General features: G+C 42.7%; 1 protein-coding gene across 4 annotated transcripts in view; it reads right to left on the reverse strand.

Moving 5' to 3' along the window:
- Positions 1-1785: 1785 nt before the first annotated feature.
- PAQR8 (progestin and adipoQ receptor family member 8) overlaps positions 1786-18517 on the reverse strand; it is a 47348-nt gene continuing 30616 nt past the window's right edge. For all 4 annotated transcript variants that reach the window (XM_008263043.5, XM_089333172.1, XM_051855625.3 and 1 more), the window contains one exon: positions 1786-6153. In XM_008263043.5, the coding sequence (XP_008261265.1) occupies positions 5033-6097 (1065 nt within the window). In that variant the 5' untranslated portion in view covers positions 6098-6153 and the 3' untranslated portion in view covers positions 1786-5032. The remainder of the gene's footprint in view (positions 6154-18517) is intronic.

The raw sequence follows: 18517 nt of genomic DNA on the forward strand, positions 1-18517 counted from the left end.
TGCTGGTCCTCAATTAGTTTGTTTTCCTCATTGTGGTATCTGCAGAGCCAACATATCTGTCACTTATAGATGTTCAATAAATTCTTAATGAACCAGTATCTGAAGAGAGGTTATACTAGTACCAGTGACATCAGAAGCATTTGCAAACTGCATATGCTGGTGATTAAGTGTTTGGACAAGAAGGACATCCATAATTCTACCAGTTGGAGCCTTTAACCCTAGAAATACTACTTTTTTTTTAAATTGTTATTGTGACAGTGCCCTGAAGCTGCAGTAACATAGAGGATCATATTTTACATAGCTATTTAAATCCAACCCTGAGGGCTACAAAATTATTTGGTTGGATATATGCCACATTTCATAGTATGTACATTATATTATCTGACATATTGTAGCACTTTAGAGTTCATAATGTTGAGGGGCCAATGCTATGGCATATCGGATAAAGCTGCCATGTGCAGTGCTGGCATCCCATATGGGCACTGGTTCAATTCCTGGCTGCTCCACTTCAGATCCAGTTCCCTGATAATGCGCCTGGGAAAGCAGTGGAAGATGGCCAAAATACTTGGGCTCCTCACCCATGTGGGAGACCTGGAAGAAGCTCCAGGCTCCTGGCTTTGGATCAGCCAAGCTCCAACATTGCAGCCATTTGGGGAGTGAACCAGCGGATAGAAGACCTCTCCCTCTTTCTCTCCCTCTCTCTCTGCCTCTGCCTCTTGGTAACTCTTTCTTTCAGATAAATAAATAAATAAACCTTTAAAGAATAAACAAAATAATTTATAATGTTTAGACTTCAGAAAATGTAGTCTATCAATGCAAAATTTTGAAATGTTTAACACTAAATTCCACAAAACTATTTATTCAATTAGATTAAAATCCCCAGAGAGGGTCCAGCACTATGGTGTACAGAGTAAAGCACTTCAAATACTGGCTGCTTCACTCCCAATCCAGTTTACTGCTAATGCACCCAGGAAAGCAGCCGCAGAAGGCCCAACTGCTTGGGCCCCTGCACCCATGTGGAAGACCCAAAAGAAGCTCCTGGCTCTTGGTTTCAGACCAGCCCAGCCCCGGCCATTGCAGCTGTTTGGGGGAGTGAACCAGTAGATGGAAGACCTCTCTCTCTAATTTTGCCTTTCAAATAAGTAAATAAATCTTGAAAAAAAAAAATCCCCAGAGAAACCAACTCCATATCTTTTATGGGGGCAATTTATTCTAAGTAGGGATTAGGGGTGTGTGTTTGTGTTTGTGTGTGAATTTTATGTTTTGGGGGTCTTTGTATGGAAGTATTTTTTTACTTCCAGATAAATTAATATCTTCTCCTGGCAGTGTTTTCTAAATAAAACCTTTCTTTAGGATGGGGCTTGTTAAGATAGCTTTTGTCAAGAGACTTGTCAAAAAAAAAAAAAAAAAAAAAGAAACAGGGGTGGGGACAGCACTATGGCACAGGTTAAACTACTGCCTTCAGCGCCAGCATCCTATATAGGTGCTAGCTCGAGTCCTGGCTGCTCCACTTCTGATTCAGCTCCCTGCTAATGGCCTGGGAAAGCAGCAGAAGTTTGCCTAGGTTCTTGGGCCCCTGTGTACCCACGTGGGAGACCTGGAGGAAGCTTCTGGCTCCTGGTTTCAGCCTGGCCTGGTCTTGGCTATTGTGGCTATTTGGGGAGTGAACCAGAGGATGGAAGACCTCTGTCTCTGTCTTCCCTCTCTGTAACTCTGCCTTTCAAATAAATAAAATAAATATTTTAAAAAGGGAGTTGTTTCTTTAAATTACTGACACTATAACAATCCATATACAAAATCAGTTTAATGGTTATTTGTGTGAATAGATTTATATAGACAGAAAATAGTTCCACTTTTTTCTTTGCCAAGCAATCGAGCAAAACACAAGACCAATACAATTAATAGACAGACAATAGCTGTGTCCTCTTTGGGTAAGACCTGAACATCATTTGGAGGATCCATTTGAAACTGCAGTGCAGTAACCAAAGAAGCTAAAGTTTTCAAGCATTCAGATACAGTTTGTGAACAGGTGGGCCACAGAGGCAGGAATAAACTATCTTCATTCCATGGCTCTATACTCCTACTATTTCAAACTTCCAGTAGATGACTTGAGAATATGGTCATTGAGTGACATAATTTCAGTCAAAATTGGACATGAAATCCTAACATCTCAAGAACATTAACATTAGTTCATCAGTAAATACAGGTAGGAAGAACTAGGCATGAGGGAAACAGGCAACTATGTACCTAGTTTGCGATGTCCCACTATTCCCCTGTTATCTTGAGTAGGGCTTCAAACAAATCTGAATTCTTATTCACATTAAAATGTAAATGACTGATAGTTTACTATTTTTCCAGAGGAATTTACACTTTTTAAAGTTTGAAAATGTTAATTAAAAGAGAGGAAGAGACAACCAGCAGAATTTCCAGTAGATGTCAACTGTTGGAGGGGCTATGTTAGAGTGAGACAGCAATCTCTGTTATCAAATTCCTAATTAAGCTTTTTAAACTAACTAGGCTTGTTCCTTACTAGTGTTCTCATTTTAATGATAATGCTTTAAAAAGAGTGTTTAACTCCTCAGAAATCTGAGTACTTAAACACATCTGTATTTCCTGTGTTGATGTAGTTCTAATGCTACTGGTATTTTGAAAGCACATTATAGTCCCCTACCTCAATGCTTCACCTCTCAAATCTTTTTAAAAAAAAAAAAAAAGCTATTTTTAAATTTCAGATTACTTGTGGGCCAATATTGTGTAAATTAAAATAAAAATTATGTAGCAATTATCTCAAAGTTTAGTAACTTTCTGCAGTTATCATACCACAGGCCATTAATATGTACAGACTGGCATTGGTCTGTAGATGTATTTGAGGATCACTACTGTACCTCTTATTCTTCAAAAAAAAGAAAAAAAAAAGCCGAGATTTGGCCTGAAAAATCTATGCCGACCAATAACACCAGAGAGTTTGATTCACACCTTCCTCTTATTCTCTTTCCTTTACTTCTCCCTCTAACTTTTAAAAGAATAACCTTTCAACAATCTATAATAATGAAAATTTAAAACACTTTGTAGTTCCTATCTTAATTGACCCTCCACTTGCAATGTGCTTGCACAATTTCCCCATTCCATTGTTTGGTTCCACCCAGTTCAGTTTTGCTAATTTGATTTACTGTGAGTTTGGCTAGACACCCGAAGCTTGTGTAAGACACTTGGGTAGCATAGAAATTCACATACTTGAGGATTAACAAGAGAAATCCATTTGGAAAACAATGTAGCTGACAAGACATAAACTTTCTTGATATAAAGATTATATGATAGCTTGAGTTGGAATTTTTTCTTCTCTTTTTGGACAAAACACAGATTAACAGTCTTTTGATTGATAAGCAAGTCTAGCTTTCTGAAACTTCATTCACTGGCTGGACAGCAATGTATTATTTTCTTACCTCAATAACTCGAAACAGAAAATCTCACGTGCACATACATTAAGTGTTCATACATTTCCATTTATAAGGCACAAAACCCACAAATCTCTCACAGAAAAGTAGGAAACGAAAATTTGAAGCAAGAAATTGTAACCTAGTAACAGAATAAGTTCATCAAACTGGAGTTAAACCACTTTCCTTTTTAGTAAATAAGGGGCCTTATACTGATAGGAAGCAGTCCCTGTGGAGTCTTTCCAGCCATTCTTTTGGCACAGCCTCCTTCACTGGATTAGCACAGAAGTCATTCCTCAGAGAGAGCTGCGTGGTCGGAACACATCAGTGGCAAGCACCACCTATCACAGAAGATGTTGAGCAGCAACATTCGAATCAGAGCATTTCAGCTACAGGGTATCTGGTTCACACATTCTCACCCAAAGGAGACTTCAGGGACCAATTCGCAGTGAATACACATGCTTGTCTGTCCTAGGACTTAATTAGGAGTTCTGTTCTAAGCTGAGGCAGAACTGCTTGCCTGAGGTCCCTGAACTGGGGCAGTTGTGTGGTTTCTTCATAGGGCAGCATTATGTGGGAGGATGGACCTTGGGTACCTCTTGAAATAAGCAGATCCCTAGAGGGACCCTTGGAACCAATGTACTCCACCACAGGCTTTTTAAACATGCTAGTCAAATGTGAAGAAATTTCTCCAATGCAGCTCCTGGATATCCTGTTCTGTAGGGCAGCCTTAATATCGCTCATGTAATCCTGCAGCCCTCAGGTATAAAATAGAAGAGTCCCATGACACCAAACAGTATTCATTCTCCTTGGTTGGGCCTCCTGGTGGCTCTTGGCACTGTATTTTCTAGTACCACAAACATTAGTAATATATGAGAATAAGCTTCCTGAATCCCTACATGGCTCCAAGTATTTCCTGGAAGTATGACTTATTTGTAATTTTTTATGTTATCAGGAAAAGAAGGGGTGGGAGTAAACAGCACTTCCAACAAAACAGGCGGACAGTTGTCCTGTAAAAAGAACCAATTTTACAGTGGACAAGCAGCAAGGAGGGGACCAGGAATCAGATGAACTAATTCATTATGTCTAATGGTTTCATCTTCATCTTGAAGTTTCTGACTTTTCCACCTTAGACAATCTGAAGTCCAAATGTAAAAGGATCCTTGGGACAATCTATTCAACAGCCAAAGATTGGTACAGTAGGATGGCCATTCCAATAGGGTGAGGACCTGCCAGCTATGGACTTTCCAGTCCAATTTTATTATGTATTCAACTCTGGGCCTCGCTTCTGGAAACCACATTCAAGATTCTGCAAAATTTTCAGGCATGAAGATGGTTCTCCTTAATTCAGCGTCCCATTAATCATGGCCAAGATCCCTTCCCTTCCTTGTAAGGTTATAACCCAGAAGAAAAAGTAATACTCCTTTTCCTTAACAACAACAAAACTCTTGAATCTTTTGGCATTTAAATCATGGAGCAAGGGAATATCCTTGGAAACACTCATTAATTCAAAAGCCAATCCTTACAAAATAAAAAGTCAATTTCTATTGTACCGAATCACCATGGGCCTCCTCCACACTTTGCCACACAGACATGCCTCAGGTATCTTTCTTGGTCAGTCTTGTCTTGACTTTGTGCCTCAGGAGGGCTGCGGTGGCAGCACTGCAGGCCGCCAAAAAGAAAAAGGAGAGACAGGCCATGTAGACAGACAGGGGACCATGGCGCTGCAGGAAGATCTCCTGCCGCCCCTGGTAATCCAGGAGGATGGCCTCCAGCTGGGACAGCGTGCAGACAGACAGAAAGGCATGGAAGATCTGATGCCCATGGCCTACGATGTCACAGGCACCGGGAAAGTACTTCTCGGGCACCGGGCAGGAGAAGAAGTAGGCGCTGACCAGGAAGAAGAGGATCTGGAGGGTGTGGTACCAGGCTGCCTGTTCCTGGCAGCCAGCCAGGTGGCAAATCGCCACACGGTGTGCCACGGGGCTGATGTCTAGGATGAAGGCGAGTCCAGCTGGCACCACCTGACAGATCTTCCTCATGACAGGATAAGGCCTCCGGTAACGATACTTGGCATAACAACAACCAGCACAAGATAACCAGCCGCAAAAGGCAGCTGCTGGCAAGAAGAAAAGCCAAAACCGCTCATACCAGGCCTGGTCGGAGCTGTAGAAGAAGTGGGCCAAGGCACTGCCGTACTGGTAAACGCTCACGCCAACATAGTCCACAAAGTAGAACGTGTAGTGGGAGAGCTCCGACTTGGACTGCAGCAGGTGGGCCAGAAGGCTGCAGGTGAGGTACGTGATTGAGGACAGGATAAAGAGGAGCAGGGGCAGGGAGTGAGGGGATGCCCACAGCAAGGCCTCGGCCTCCGCAAAGGCCCAGAATCGCAAGAGGACGGCCAGGGCCGCCAGCAAGTGGGTCCAGACGTTGACCACCTCGTTGTGTTTCTGAAAGAGGCTGAAGAAGTAGTAGCGCCACTCATGCCCCGTGGGGCGGTACCCGGTGCGGATGTAAGGCTCCCGGAAGAGCTGGGGCACGTCCGTCTCCGGCACGGTGCAAGGCATCTTGGGAAGGCCATCCTCCAAGATCTTGGGCAGGCGGCGCAGCTGCTGTCCGCTCACGGACAGGGTGCTCAGGCGCTCCAAGATGGCGGTCGTCATGGCGGCGGCCCGGAGGGAATCGCCTTCCACACAACGCAGTAGGTTGGAGGTGCAACCTGAAGAAAATAAAGAAAAATTGGCAAAGCCAGAGTGAGGTGTGAATGTAGCTTAGAATGCCAGGGACTACAGCTTTTATTATTGGAAGATGGCTTTCTAGTGCTGTGGAGAAAGGCTGTAACTGCAGACGGCCTTAGTACCCTTTCTCCATCTGTGAAATGATGGAGTTGGACCAGGATCCCTTACTGCCCCACCACTCTGATTCTGTGTCATCTTGTAAGATGTGACTGTTAGCCCCTAACACTTAATGATAAACAAGACTGGTTGACATCTGGAAGGTTACTTTTAAAGGCTTTGAAGTTATCAAAATGTAATCATCATACAGGCTCTAATAGTGTGAAATAGTAAGTGTTGATATTACTAATCTTAAATTGTTCACTAGTTTCACTGGAAACCTGAAAGTCTGAGGTAACCAATTGAACCACAAATTAAAAAGATGGGAAATTCAGTCATAAATTAGGCTGGTAAAAATCAAGGCATATTCTGGGATTTCATTAACAGTTCAAAGTAACAAATGACCTAAATTTCTAACATAAAATCTAACTGTAAAGATTGTTGTTGTTGTTTTTTTTTTTAATATGTTATTTGAAGGTAAGTACTTTTGGATTTTCCTCTCCTGGGAAAATAAATCTCAATTAGTTTCAGGTGTCAGAAATGCTTAATTTACAATTGGAATTTCCAGGCGACAGCTGAACATATCAACTATTTCATAAAATAAGTCACAAAATTGCTGCAAATTTTCATGTGAAGTTACTGGGTAAATGAATAGATTTTGAGCATATCTACAGTCACCTTCTTTTAAGGATTTATTTATTTCAAAGGCAGAGTTAGAGAGAAACAAAGAGAGATACCTTCCATCTGCTGGTCCACTCCCCAAATAGCTGCCAACAGCCAGGGCTGGGCCAGGCCAAAGCCAGGGTCCTCTAACTCCATCAGGGTTTCCTATGTTTGTGCAAGGGCCCAAGCACTTGGGCCATCTTTCACTGCTTTCCTATGCTCATTAGCGGGGAGCTAGATCAGATGTGTAGCAGCCAGGATTTGAACTGGTGCCCATATGGGATGCCAGCATTGCAGGTGGAACCAGTAGAGATGTAGCAAATGCTGCTCAGAATACTTAGCTATTAATTTTAGTGAATAAAATGAAATTTTCTGACTTATACTTCCTAATTTTGAAAGAAGTGAAAAAAAATCCAGTAAAAAATGTAGGGCACAGAAAATAATGTGAAAGAAGTTCAGGGAGACCTGGAATTAAGCCCTGGTTCTGCCACTTACTAGGTGATGCTGAGCAAGTTATAGGACTCCCTAAGCCTCAGTTTTTTCATCCATAAAATGGAATGAGATAACAATTTTATGTATTGTATGGGTTGTTGTAATGGTTAAATGAAAGACTGAAAGTGGAAGTACTTAACACTCTTCCCAGCCTGGAATAGATGCTCAGTAAATGTTAAGTATTTCTGTAATTTTTATTATTATAATCTGGGCTCTGTTCTAGATACTGGATACAAGGGATACAAAGTCTGATAAAATGGACTCCCTGCCTTCAAGTATGTCAGTCTACTGGGGAGACAGACAAGTAGGAAAATCCTGACAAAAACATGTATTAAGTGCTCCTTAGAGTCTAGCACCAGTTCACAAAGGCCCTGCGAACACAACGGAAACAGAAGGTGGAAGCAGGCCTTTCCAAGTGGCCCCTGAACTGATTCTTGAAGGAAAAGCTAGAATTCTCGAGAGAAGAAAAAAGAGGTAAGAGACATCCATGAGGCAGCAAGGTCAAGTAACTTTTGCCAAATATGGGCCTCCATAGCTCAGAACTCTAGGTCACACTAGAGAAGTTCATAATGTGACACTGATGCCAGAGAGACCTGAGCTCCAGTCCTGAGCCCTATTAACAAGTCACATGACTCCAGCCTAAGCTTTGTCATCTGTTAATGACAGAGGAACTGCCTTATAATGCTGATGCAAGAACTATGACATAATGCTGGAAAATATTTAACAAAGTGCTTGGTTCTAAGTCTTCAAAGACATTTGCCATTATTACAACCATCACTGATGTGAGACACAGTAAGGCTTCATGAGTGGAGAGACTAATGCCCATGCCGCATCTTGTGCTTACTTCTATGGCAGAGTCTGTTACCCTGCACTGAGGCATTCATTTAGCCAGAACTCTCTGAACAGACCAAAAACTGTCTCCTACCAGGAACAGGCTATGAACTAGTGCTTATTATAGGAATCAAAGACATCACTAGAAATGTATCATAGATTGAAGAATCAGATAGAAAGAGAAACACAGGGAGGGAGCGTGGGAAAGAGAAAGAAAATGATCACCAGTATACCCTAACTTTGGGGCGCAGGTATTTAGCCTCATGGTTAAGATTCCCATGTCCCACAGCGGTATATGTGGGTTGCATTTCCAGCTCTCGCTCTAGACTCCAGTTTCTAGTTGATTCAGACCCTGCAAAGCAGCAGTGATGGCTCAAGTAATTGGGTTCCTGCCACCCTCCAATGTTGAGTACACAACTCCTAGCTTCAGCCTTGGCCCAACCATGGCTGTTGTGGGCACTTGGATAGTGAACCAGCAGACGAAATCTCTGTCTTGTCTGTCTCCCTGCTTCTCAAATATATATATGAGCTGTAGTTTAAAAAAAACTCCTTAAGTCATTTAAAAACAAAGAAAAAAAGAAGGAAAGCAAAAGCTATGCAGTGTTTCCACTATCAGCCAGCAGAGGGATCCGAGTGCCTGGGAGTTGGTGGATGAACTGCAGGAATGTGCCAGGGGTTATGAGATGATTTTTCAAGCTGTCCTGTTGCTGTTAGCAACATATAATGGGGTGGGGGTGGGGTGAGGGCTCGGCTTGTTGGAGTTATGAGGAATTAAAGTGCTCTAATTTTTAGATGCAGGTTTCTATTTCCTGTTAAACTGAGTGGGAAATCAGATGAAGTTATCCATCTGATTTTACTGTTGGGAGATGTGGGGAGCAACTCGGACTAGACTGTTACTGGAATTAAGACTTATTCTATGCATCTGCTCTCCCACAATATGGCGCTGGGAGAGGAGTAAACAGCTTTTACACAGCTGCCTCCAGTTCAACCAATAAGCAGGAGGACCTGCTCCTGATTGGAGGAGAGCAGCGTACTCGGCGTGTGGGTAGCAGAGTTGGGATTGGCGGAAGAGGACTATAAAGGAGGAGAGAGACAACATGCACCAGGAACATCTATCTGAAGGAACACCTGTGCAGCCCCCGAGAGAGCCGGCCGGCGGTGTGACGCTCCCCCGTGGAAGTGGGGAAAGTGGCAGGGGGAACCGCCCTTCCACGGAGGTGGAAGGGTCGGTAGCCAACCTGGGAAGAACCAGCAGCAAACCCGGGAAGGGCCGAGCAGACAAAAGAACAGCGCAGGGTCCTGTGTCGCTCCTCCACGAAGAGGGGGAGCGACAGGAGAAGTTGAGGTGAACCACTGGGGCCATGAAGCTGTAGAAGAAGGAATATCTGGAGAAGCTTCCCAGGAGGCTCCATCTGCATGCTAAGAGAAAGGGTATTTCCATCAACTTTGGATGCAGTTCTTAAAAAAAAAAAAAAAAGGCAGAGAGACAAAAAAAGACAGATCTTTTATCCACTGTCTCACTTCTCAAATACCCACAAACACTGGGGCTGGACCAGGCCAAAGCCAAGAGCCTGAAACTCAGTCTGAGTTGGTGTCCCATGTGGGTGGCAGGGACCCAAGCGCTGGAGCCATCACCTGTTGCCATCCAGGGTGTGCATTAACAGGAAACTGGAATTGGAAGTAGAGCCAGGACTCTAACCCAATCACTTACATATGGAAAACAAACATCCCGAGGATGTCTTAACCACTGTGCCAAATGCCTGCCCCCAATCTAAGAAAATCTGGCATCCAGAGTTAAGCAGAGGGAAGGTTCTTTAAAAAGTTCATGGAGAAAGTGTATTATGAAGAAATTACGCATGGATTTCAAACTTTCTTTGTACCAAAATCAACCTCCCTTTTAATCCTATCTTATACAAACTTTTTGAAATCACCTGCTGCATAACTGCACAATTCCTACTTATCTTTCTATCCCTTAAAATAGGGGGTCTAACACATAGCAGGTTCTTATTAAAAATGACTCAGTTGAATTTCTAAAGATTAAAACTTTGAGGTTTAGTTGTTTAATGGTTGGATTGGAGTACAATTCAGACCTGAGAAGTAATTTGCATCTAATCTAAATGTTCTGAAGGAGAAAAGAAAGAACATAGGGCTGCTGGTCTCCAGATAACCATGACTGCAGAGCTGTGACCATGACAGCTCCCTGAGTCCTCTGACCATCAACCTTCCCTATGGCTTTATGTTGACAAGTCCTTTTCAAAAAGTTATTTCTACTTCACTTTCATGGAAAATGAGCTGGGAAGAGGTTTATATAACTAAGAAGCAGAGATAAAAGACCAAGAGGATGTTATCTTTCAAAGGAAAGGGTACATGGGAAAAAATATTTGGCAGAATCATCATTTCCCTTGTAAATGAGATCTTTAAAATGCAGCCACACCAGCCTCAGAGGTTCCTTAATATCTCCATCCTCTGGAGTGTGTGACCCAGTACCCACATTCCAGGGGCACAAACACTATGGCTTCCAACTCAGAGTATGATTTCTTATCTCCCTCAGCAATGAGGGTGTTGCAAAGCTTTAAGTCCTCTATCTGGGTGAAAAGGATTTAAATTCCCTTTGCCAGTGTAGGATCATGAATAAGTCTAAACTTGTGGTCAGAAAGAGGTTATTGGGGCCAGCGCTGTGGCATAGCAGGTAAAGCTGCCGCCTGCAGTTCCAGCATCCCATATGGGCACGGGTTCGAGTCCTGGCTGCTTCCACTTCCAATCCAGCTCTCTGCTATGGCCTGGGAAAGCAGTGGAAGATATCCCAAGTCCTAGGGCCCCTGCACCCACGTGGGAAACCTGGAGGAAGCTCCTGGCTCCTGGCTCCAGATCGGTGCAGCTCCAGTGTTACGGCCATCTGGGGAGTGAACCAGCAGATGGAAGACTCTCTCTCTCTCTCTGCCTTTGTTTCCCTGTAACTCTTCCTTTCAAATAAATAAATCAATCTTAAAAAAAAAAATGGAAGGTTAGGTTTGATGCTACAGAAGGGAAGATGGGAGTCATTTCCCAGCTCCAAGTCTTTCAGCTTGTTTCATTATTTATCTTACCTGAGCTCTGCAGGATTCCCACTGCTGATTGATGCTTCCTCGCTGCTTAAGTGAGACCACCCTCCCCAGCTCCACCTTGATTGTCTCCTCCCACCCTTCTTGTCAATTGTGTTCTGAGGGTTTCACCATCTGCCTTCTCTTCAGTGTCCATGGTACCCCTTACACAGGCACTTCCCTAGGCCCTTAGCTTTTGCTAGCACCTATATCACATGATTCCTAAATACACCTTCAGCCAAATTGTTCCCGAGATTGGATTCAAATATCCAGTTGCGGTAGATGTGTCCAGTGGAATGTCCCACAGTCACCTCAAACTCAGTATCTTCAAACATCTTTTTCAGCCTAGACTTGACCCTTCCCCTACATCTATGTAGCCATTGAGACTTGCTAATTTTTTTTTTATTTGAAAGAGAGAGACAGATTGATCTCCCATCCTCTGGTTCACTCCTAATATGCACACCACAGTTGGGTGGTGGGGGGTCGGCAAGGCTGAAACCAGGAGCCCAGAACTCAATCTAGATCTCCTACGTGGGCAGCAGGAATCTAATCACTTGAGTCTAAACCACTAACTCCCAAGGTACACACTCACAAGAATGCTGGAATCAGTAGCCGAGCCAGGACTAGAACCCAGGTTTTCCAATGGGCATCCCAAGAGGTGTCTCAACCTGACCCTCATTACTCATTTTCCTTCCTCACATCCTCCTTGCTTCACATCACTACTTTCACTTCGTTCTCCAGACCACTTCAGGGCATAGTTAAAATGGCAGTCTGAGGGAGGCACCTGCGGAAGTGGTTAAGTTGCCACTTGGGAGTGACCGCAACCTGAATCAGAGTGCCTAGTTTGAGTCCAGGCTTCTCAGCTTCTGATCCAGCTCTCTGCTAATGCACTGGAATGCAACAAAAGATGGCTTAAGTACTTGGGTCCCAGCACCAACTTGGGAAATGGAGATTAAACTCCAGGCTCCTAGCTTTAGTCTGGCCCAGTGTGGGCTGCTATGGGCACTTGGAAAGTGAACAGCAGATTGGAAGATCTCTCCGTGTCTCTCTACTTTTCAAATAAAATGAAAAAAAAATTTTTTTAACTGGAAATCTCATTATGACTCCCCTACTCAAAATTCCTCACTAGCCTGTGTCTGGTGCATGTTGAATCACAGTAAATTATTCAAGGGTCCTGAAAAAAAACAAAACAAAAAAAAAAAAAAACTCCTCAATAGCTCACTACCATTTGTTTACAACACAAACTATATGCCCTCAGCATGCAAATAGGCTGGTTCTTTCTTTACTTCCTTCCTATTCCAGCCTTGTCTTCCAGAGTCCACCCACTTCGGAGGCCTGGATTATAACTGTTCTTCAAAACTGCCACCACTTTCTATTGCCCATGCATGCAACCTCAGTACCTACCCTCTAGCACAGAAACTCCAGCTCATCTGCTGAGGACCCTGCCTAATGTTAATTTTAATTTAATTTAATTCAGTTTTTTAAAGATTTATTTATTTATTTGAAAGGTAGAGTTATAGAGAAGCAGAGACAAAGAAAGGGAGAAAGAGAAAGAGAGAGAGAGAGAGGCCTTCCATCTGATGGTTCACTCCCTGGATGACTGCAACAGCCAAAGCTGAGCGGATCCGAAGCCAGGAGCCAGGAGCTTCCTCTGGGTCCCCCATGTGGGCACAGGGGCCCAAGGACTTGGGTCATCCTCTACTGCCTTCCTAGGCCATAGCAGAGAGAAGGATAAGAAGTGGAGCAGCCAGGACTAGAACAGGTGTGCACATGGGATGCTGGCACTGCAGGCAGTGGCTTTATGCCATGATGCCAGTCCCCTTTAATTTTAATTACTCAGTGTCATTGATTGTCCTTATAAAAAGAGTGGGTAGGAAGAGGTGATTTCCTATCTCTTCACTTCTCAGGCAAATAAGGAGAATAAATAATAATATGGGCAGTGGTAGAATAATTCTTTGTGGAGGCACAACATGCAAATCGAAGTCCTAGCAGTATTTGGAAGAAAGAACCCACTGAAGGATATAACTTGGGGGAAAAAATCCATTTGTGTGGGGTCAGAAAGTTCATGAAAAATAAGTATTGTGAAAAAAATCATGCACGAATTTCAAACTTTTTTTCCATCAAATAAACTTATCTCTTATGTTTCCATTAGTCTTTTGAAGGCCTCTCATGTGTACACACACACACACACACACACACACAATCAGCCCTCTGTATCTATGGGTTCTCTATCTGCATATTCAACTAGCTATGGATGGCTGTCTTTATTCCCTAAACAATACAGTCTAGAAACTATTTACATAGCATTTACATTTTATTTGGTATTATAAGTAATCTAGAGATGATTTAAAATACACAGGAGGACTGTATAGATTATGTACAAGTACTGTACTATTTTACATAAGGGACTTGAGAATCTGCAGGTTTTCCTATCCTAAGTAGGGGGGGAAGGAGGGGTCCCAGAATCAATACCTCATGGAGACTAAAGAATAACTATATATATATGTAGTTATTATATATATAATATATTACCTTATAATTGATTTTAATGTAATTTTTTAAAATTAAAAAGGAATATAAAATGTTGTATTGCACTTCTGGGAATTCTCATTCTGCCTCCTCAAATTCCTTTAACAATTTATAACTAGACTCAGACAGTAATGGAATTGGAAGTAAAAGTTCTGTTTACTGAGTAAGGAATCTGTGCCATACATTCATTTAACATTTATAAGAAAATGTTACAAAACATTACAGCTTGCTTTGGACTATGTAAGTGTCCAATTTTAAAGCTTTATTTTAGGGACGCCTTCCAAATTATTTAGAGGAATTAAAGATTAATTCAGGAAGAACAGGAAGAGAAAAGTAGGGTAAATCCTGTGTGTGGCAATAATTTTAACTTTTAACCAAGTGTGTTTAGATGTGCTTTTCAAAAGGTAATCACAGAGCTAAACTACTTATTCTTAGGGTTTGAGTTTGTTTTCATCTAGTTTTGACTACTGAAAGCTACCTAGAATGCATTTCTGTTTCAGAAACATTACATAAAACAAAGAAAATAGGCATAGTTGGTGTTTGTTGTGATGCCATGAAAACATAGTAAAAATGTATTAAGTGTCCTGAGGATATAGAAGAGAAACAAACTTAGTTTCTCTTTCCATACATTTACAACACTTACTGTACACTCACAACTTCTGTGATCCAATAATGCATGGGGATTTCTCCCAACCAGCAATCAGGCAAGCAATTTTGCAGGGGACACCAGCTGGACATCTAACTAGTTTAATTCTGATGCTGTCTACCTGGGGAAAGTATCAGATTACAGGGGTTGAGGGCTCTGCCCCACAAGACGCCCTCACTTTAGACACCAGTCCCAAGTCTAGGCCTCCTGTCCAACCAGTTACAACTTAGGGTTTCTACACACCTTCTTAAGGCTTGACAGCATTCTCTGAAAGAGTCGTGGAATTCATGGAAACATGGTTGCTGGTGGCTTATAAAGGAGGCTTTTAGGAAGACAATAAGCAGATGAAGAGACACATGGGGTGGGGGCTGGGCGGGGCCAAAGTGCAGGAGCTTCTGTCCAGTGGAGCTGGAGTCCGCGTCTCGTTCGCCTTCCTGTAAGCCTCCGTGTGTTCAGCTGTCCAGAAGCTGTTTCTGGAGACTAACTGAAGTGTCGACAACCATGGAGAAGTGTGATTGGGCAAGATGGTCTATAAAGTGAGTAGACTGGGTGGGGAACCCAGCAAAGCCTGTCTGGATTCTTCTTGGCTTCCCTGGGCAGCGTTTCTTCCTCCTAGGTATGGGGAAGACCCCATCTGAAATGGGAGTCTTAGGGCCTACTGTAAGGGAACTGATTCATGGCTGACTCCAAAACAAAAAAATGCAGGAGGATTAGTGTCTATTTTTAGTTTCTATGACCTGTCTTGGAGAAGAGAAATCCTAATTTCTACTGCCTTTCTACAGGAAAAAGGGGGCAACCAAAAGGAGAGCAGGAGACAGCCAGAGAGAGATTTTGCTATTTGAGGCCTGTGTCTGAGTTTACAGTGCTACAACATTGTTAACAAAAGAGTGATGGCACCTTTATTACTCTGAAGCTATCTCCAAGCTGCTTCAGGAACCAAGAACAAAAGGCCAAATATTTTAACCTTAGTGTTCTAGTCATTTAGGAAATAACAAGAGTTAAAAGACAGGAACTGTGGACAAAACCCAAAATATAAATATATATCACCATATTATATGCCCATATATAAATGGCCCTTTAATTTTCAGAGAGGAGCTATACAGATATCAGAATAGCATCTGGATGTGTCTCCTGTCAACTACAGAATAGGTTTACCTGTGCAGCAGGCATGCCCACTGCTCTTAATGCTCCTTCCTACCTCTTACACCTGTTGAGCTCCCTTTCAGTGAGGATGCCTAGGTGGCACAGCTGCTGCCCAAATTCTGGTCCTTATCATCTCTCACAGGAGCCTCTGTAGCATTTAGAAGGCCTTTCTGGTTCCTACCTGTGTGTCTCCTTGACTGTCTTCAAACCATGCTCCACTCTGCCACTTTGTGTTATGAGTATTCTGCTATCCCTTCATGCCTTTGTGCCAATGTACACGCCTACAATGCCTATGCTGCTGATGCCTACCGGCTAACTCCTACTCCTACTCATCCTTCTTGTTCCAGCTCAAATGTCACAAGAAGCCTTCCCCTTAGATGCTCCTTTGCCTACACTGCTACTGCACTCGACAGTCCTCCATTATAGCACTTTCCTTATTGAACACCTACAGTTACAGTATGAAGCATATCTCTCAGGTGTATACTGTATACCTACAGTGTCAAGCATATCTCTCAGCACATTAAAAGGTAAGATTCTTTGAGGGCTGAAAGAGACTCTTTTTTATTATCTAGCATTGTGCAGAGCACATATAAATTGTTGTTGAATAAATGAATGAATGAATGGAATGAAAAAGGGTAACAATAGCAAACACATAGTCCTTACCACATGCCAGAAAGTGTTCTAAGTGCTTTGCAAATACTAATTCATTAGAATTTTCCAACATCTTTATTGCCATCATTTCTATTTTACAGATGAGGAAACTTGCCCAAGGCTACTTGTGGCAGATACAGGCGGTAAAAACCTAAGTGTGGACTCTCGGAAAATCCCAGTATTTTTAAAATATGTTGCTGTGTGCTCCATTAACAAAGATAGTATGCAGTTGACATTACGAAAACAGTAAGTACTACAAACTTTCTTAGTTCTTTGCCACTGGGTTTCTTTGTAAACCAAATTCCAGTATTGTCCAGAAGAAAATGTGACTACCACAAAATCTGAGTGGAATCTTTCAGACGGTCCAAGTGGGATGAATGCGATCATGAACCTGATAGTTTCAGTTTCATCTGAAAGAGACACAGCTTGTGGTTAGCTTTGCAGAGCTGGTTCAATGAGCTGTAACAAGCACTAACCTAAAGGCTGAGGCCATTTAATAGCCTGCTGGTAGAAAGTGCGCTGGCACTGAGAATACTCACTGAATTCTGGTCCACAAATAGCCTGCCATCTAAAAAGCCTCTCCCCGATGAACAAAGTAAAGACTTACATAAAAGCCCCCTATTTGAGAAACTGGCATAGTGTGCTACTGAAGACATTTTAACTGGAGACCAGATAGAAGTGTTCCAAATCAATGGTGTTCCCTGACCCAGTACAAGGATCCTACATGAACCCATCACAAACTTGGAATAGCTGATTTCCCTGGGATGAACACTGGACGAGAAATTAGACATCTCAACTTCTAGTTCCAACTCTACCACTGACTATGTGACTTTAGGCAAATTACTCAACCTCTGTGCCCCGGAGTCCTTGTCCATAAAATGAGGATATAATCTATGCTAGCTCTAAAGCTGCAAAATTCTGGATATGTTCATCTGGGTATGTTTTGCTTTACACAGAACATTAAGCACTGTGTTGAAACCACCAACAGATGCTGTGACATCAGTTCATGTCGCTGTGTGCAGGACTCCCACAGAGGGCAGGAAGGTGGCCTGCTGGTTGTTGGACAGAGAACAAAAGAGCAGAAATTCTCATCAAAAGGGCAGAAAAAATGCTTCCAGAATCCACAGAAGCTCAACCTCCCACATCACTCTATAACCATACATGGCTGAGAAGGAACAAAAATCTAAGATAACAACTAAGTGTCATTTATAAGGACTGGAACTGGGGCTCTGCGCAGGCTTTGAGACAGAAGTGTAGTTAGAAGCAATGTCAGACACCACCAAGATCTCCAGTCAACTGTCAAGAGAGACTGCTGGGACCCCTCCCATATCTGTAGCCACATCTGCCAGGAATCATATCAATGTTATAAAGTCTTGTTTTAAAGAGTAATACTACAAGCAGAATCCTATTATTAGCAGAGATAATTTTAACATGGATTTGGATTCACTAATGGTCAAAGTGCATTTCCTTTATATTTGACAAAATCCAACAATCAGTATCTTCACATCCAAGAATGGAAGATTTCATTGAGTAAATTATGATAAATCTATATAACTGAATACTTACTATGCATTTATTGAAACAATTATGTTTATATATAAACAAATGTTTATATATTTACATATATCATTATAGAAAGATGCACAGTATATACCAAAGGCACTTCAAGAAGTTCATGGAAAAATGGAATTACAGTAAAATTTTTTCAAAATACATGCATGTTCAAAAAACAAAAAAGAAATACATACTTTTTTTCATTAATATGTAGTGTCGCTCCCCCTCTTCATGGAGGAACGACACTAAACCCTGCCTAGGCTTCATATCCGAGTCACGGTACCATTATGTTGCTCCCCCTCTTCATGGAGGAACGACACCAAACCTTGCCTAGGCTTCATATCCGAGTCACGGCACCATTATGTCGCTCCCCCTCTTCGTGGAGGAACGACACAGAACCCTGCCTAGGCTTCATATCCGAGTCACGGCACCATTATGTCGCTCCCCGTCTTCGTGGAGGAACGACACAGGACCCTGCGCTGTTCTTTCGTCTGCTCGGCCCTCCCCGGGTTTGCTGCTGGTTCTTCCCGGGTTGGCTACCATCCCTTCCACCTCCTTGGAAGGGCGGTTCCCCCTGCCACATTCCCCACTTCCGCGGGGGAGCGGCACACCGCCGGCCGGCTCTCTCGGGGGCTGCACAGGTGTTCCCCTTAGATGTTC

The sequence above is a fragment of the Oryctolagus cuniculus genome, chromosome 5 (genome assembly GCF_051225735.1).
Source record: "Oryctolagus cuniculus isolate XC-2025 breed Fujian yellow rabbit chromosome 5, ASM5122573v1, whole genome shotgun sequence".
Taxonomy (NCBI): Eukaryota; Metazoa; Chordata; class Mammalia; order Lagomorpha; family Leporidae; genus Oryctolagus; species Oryctolagus cuniculus.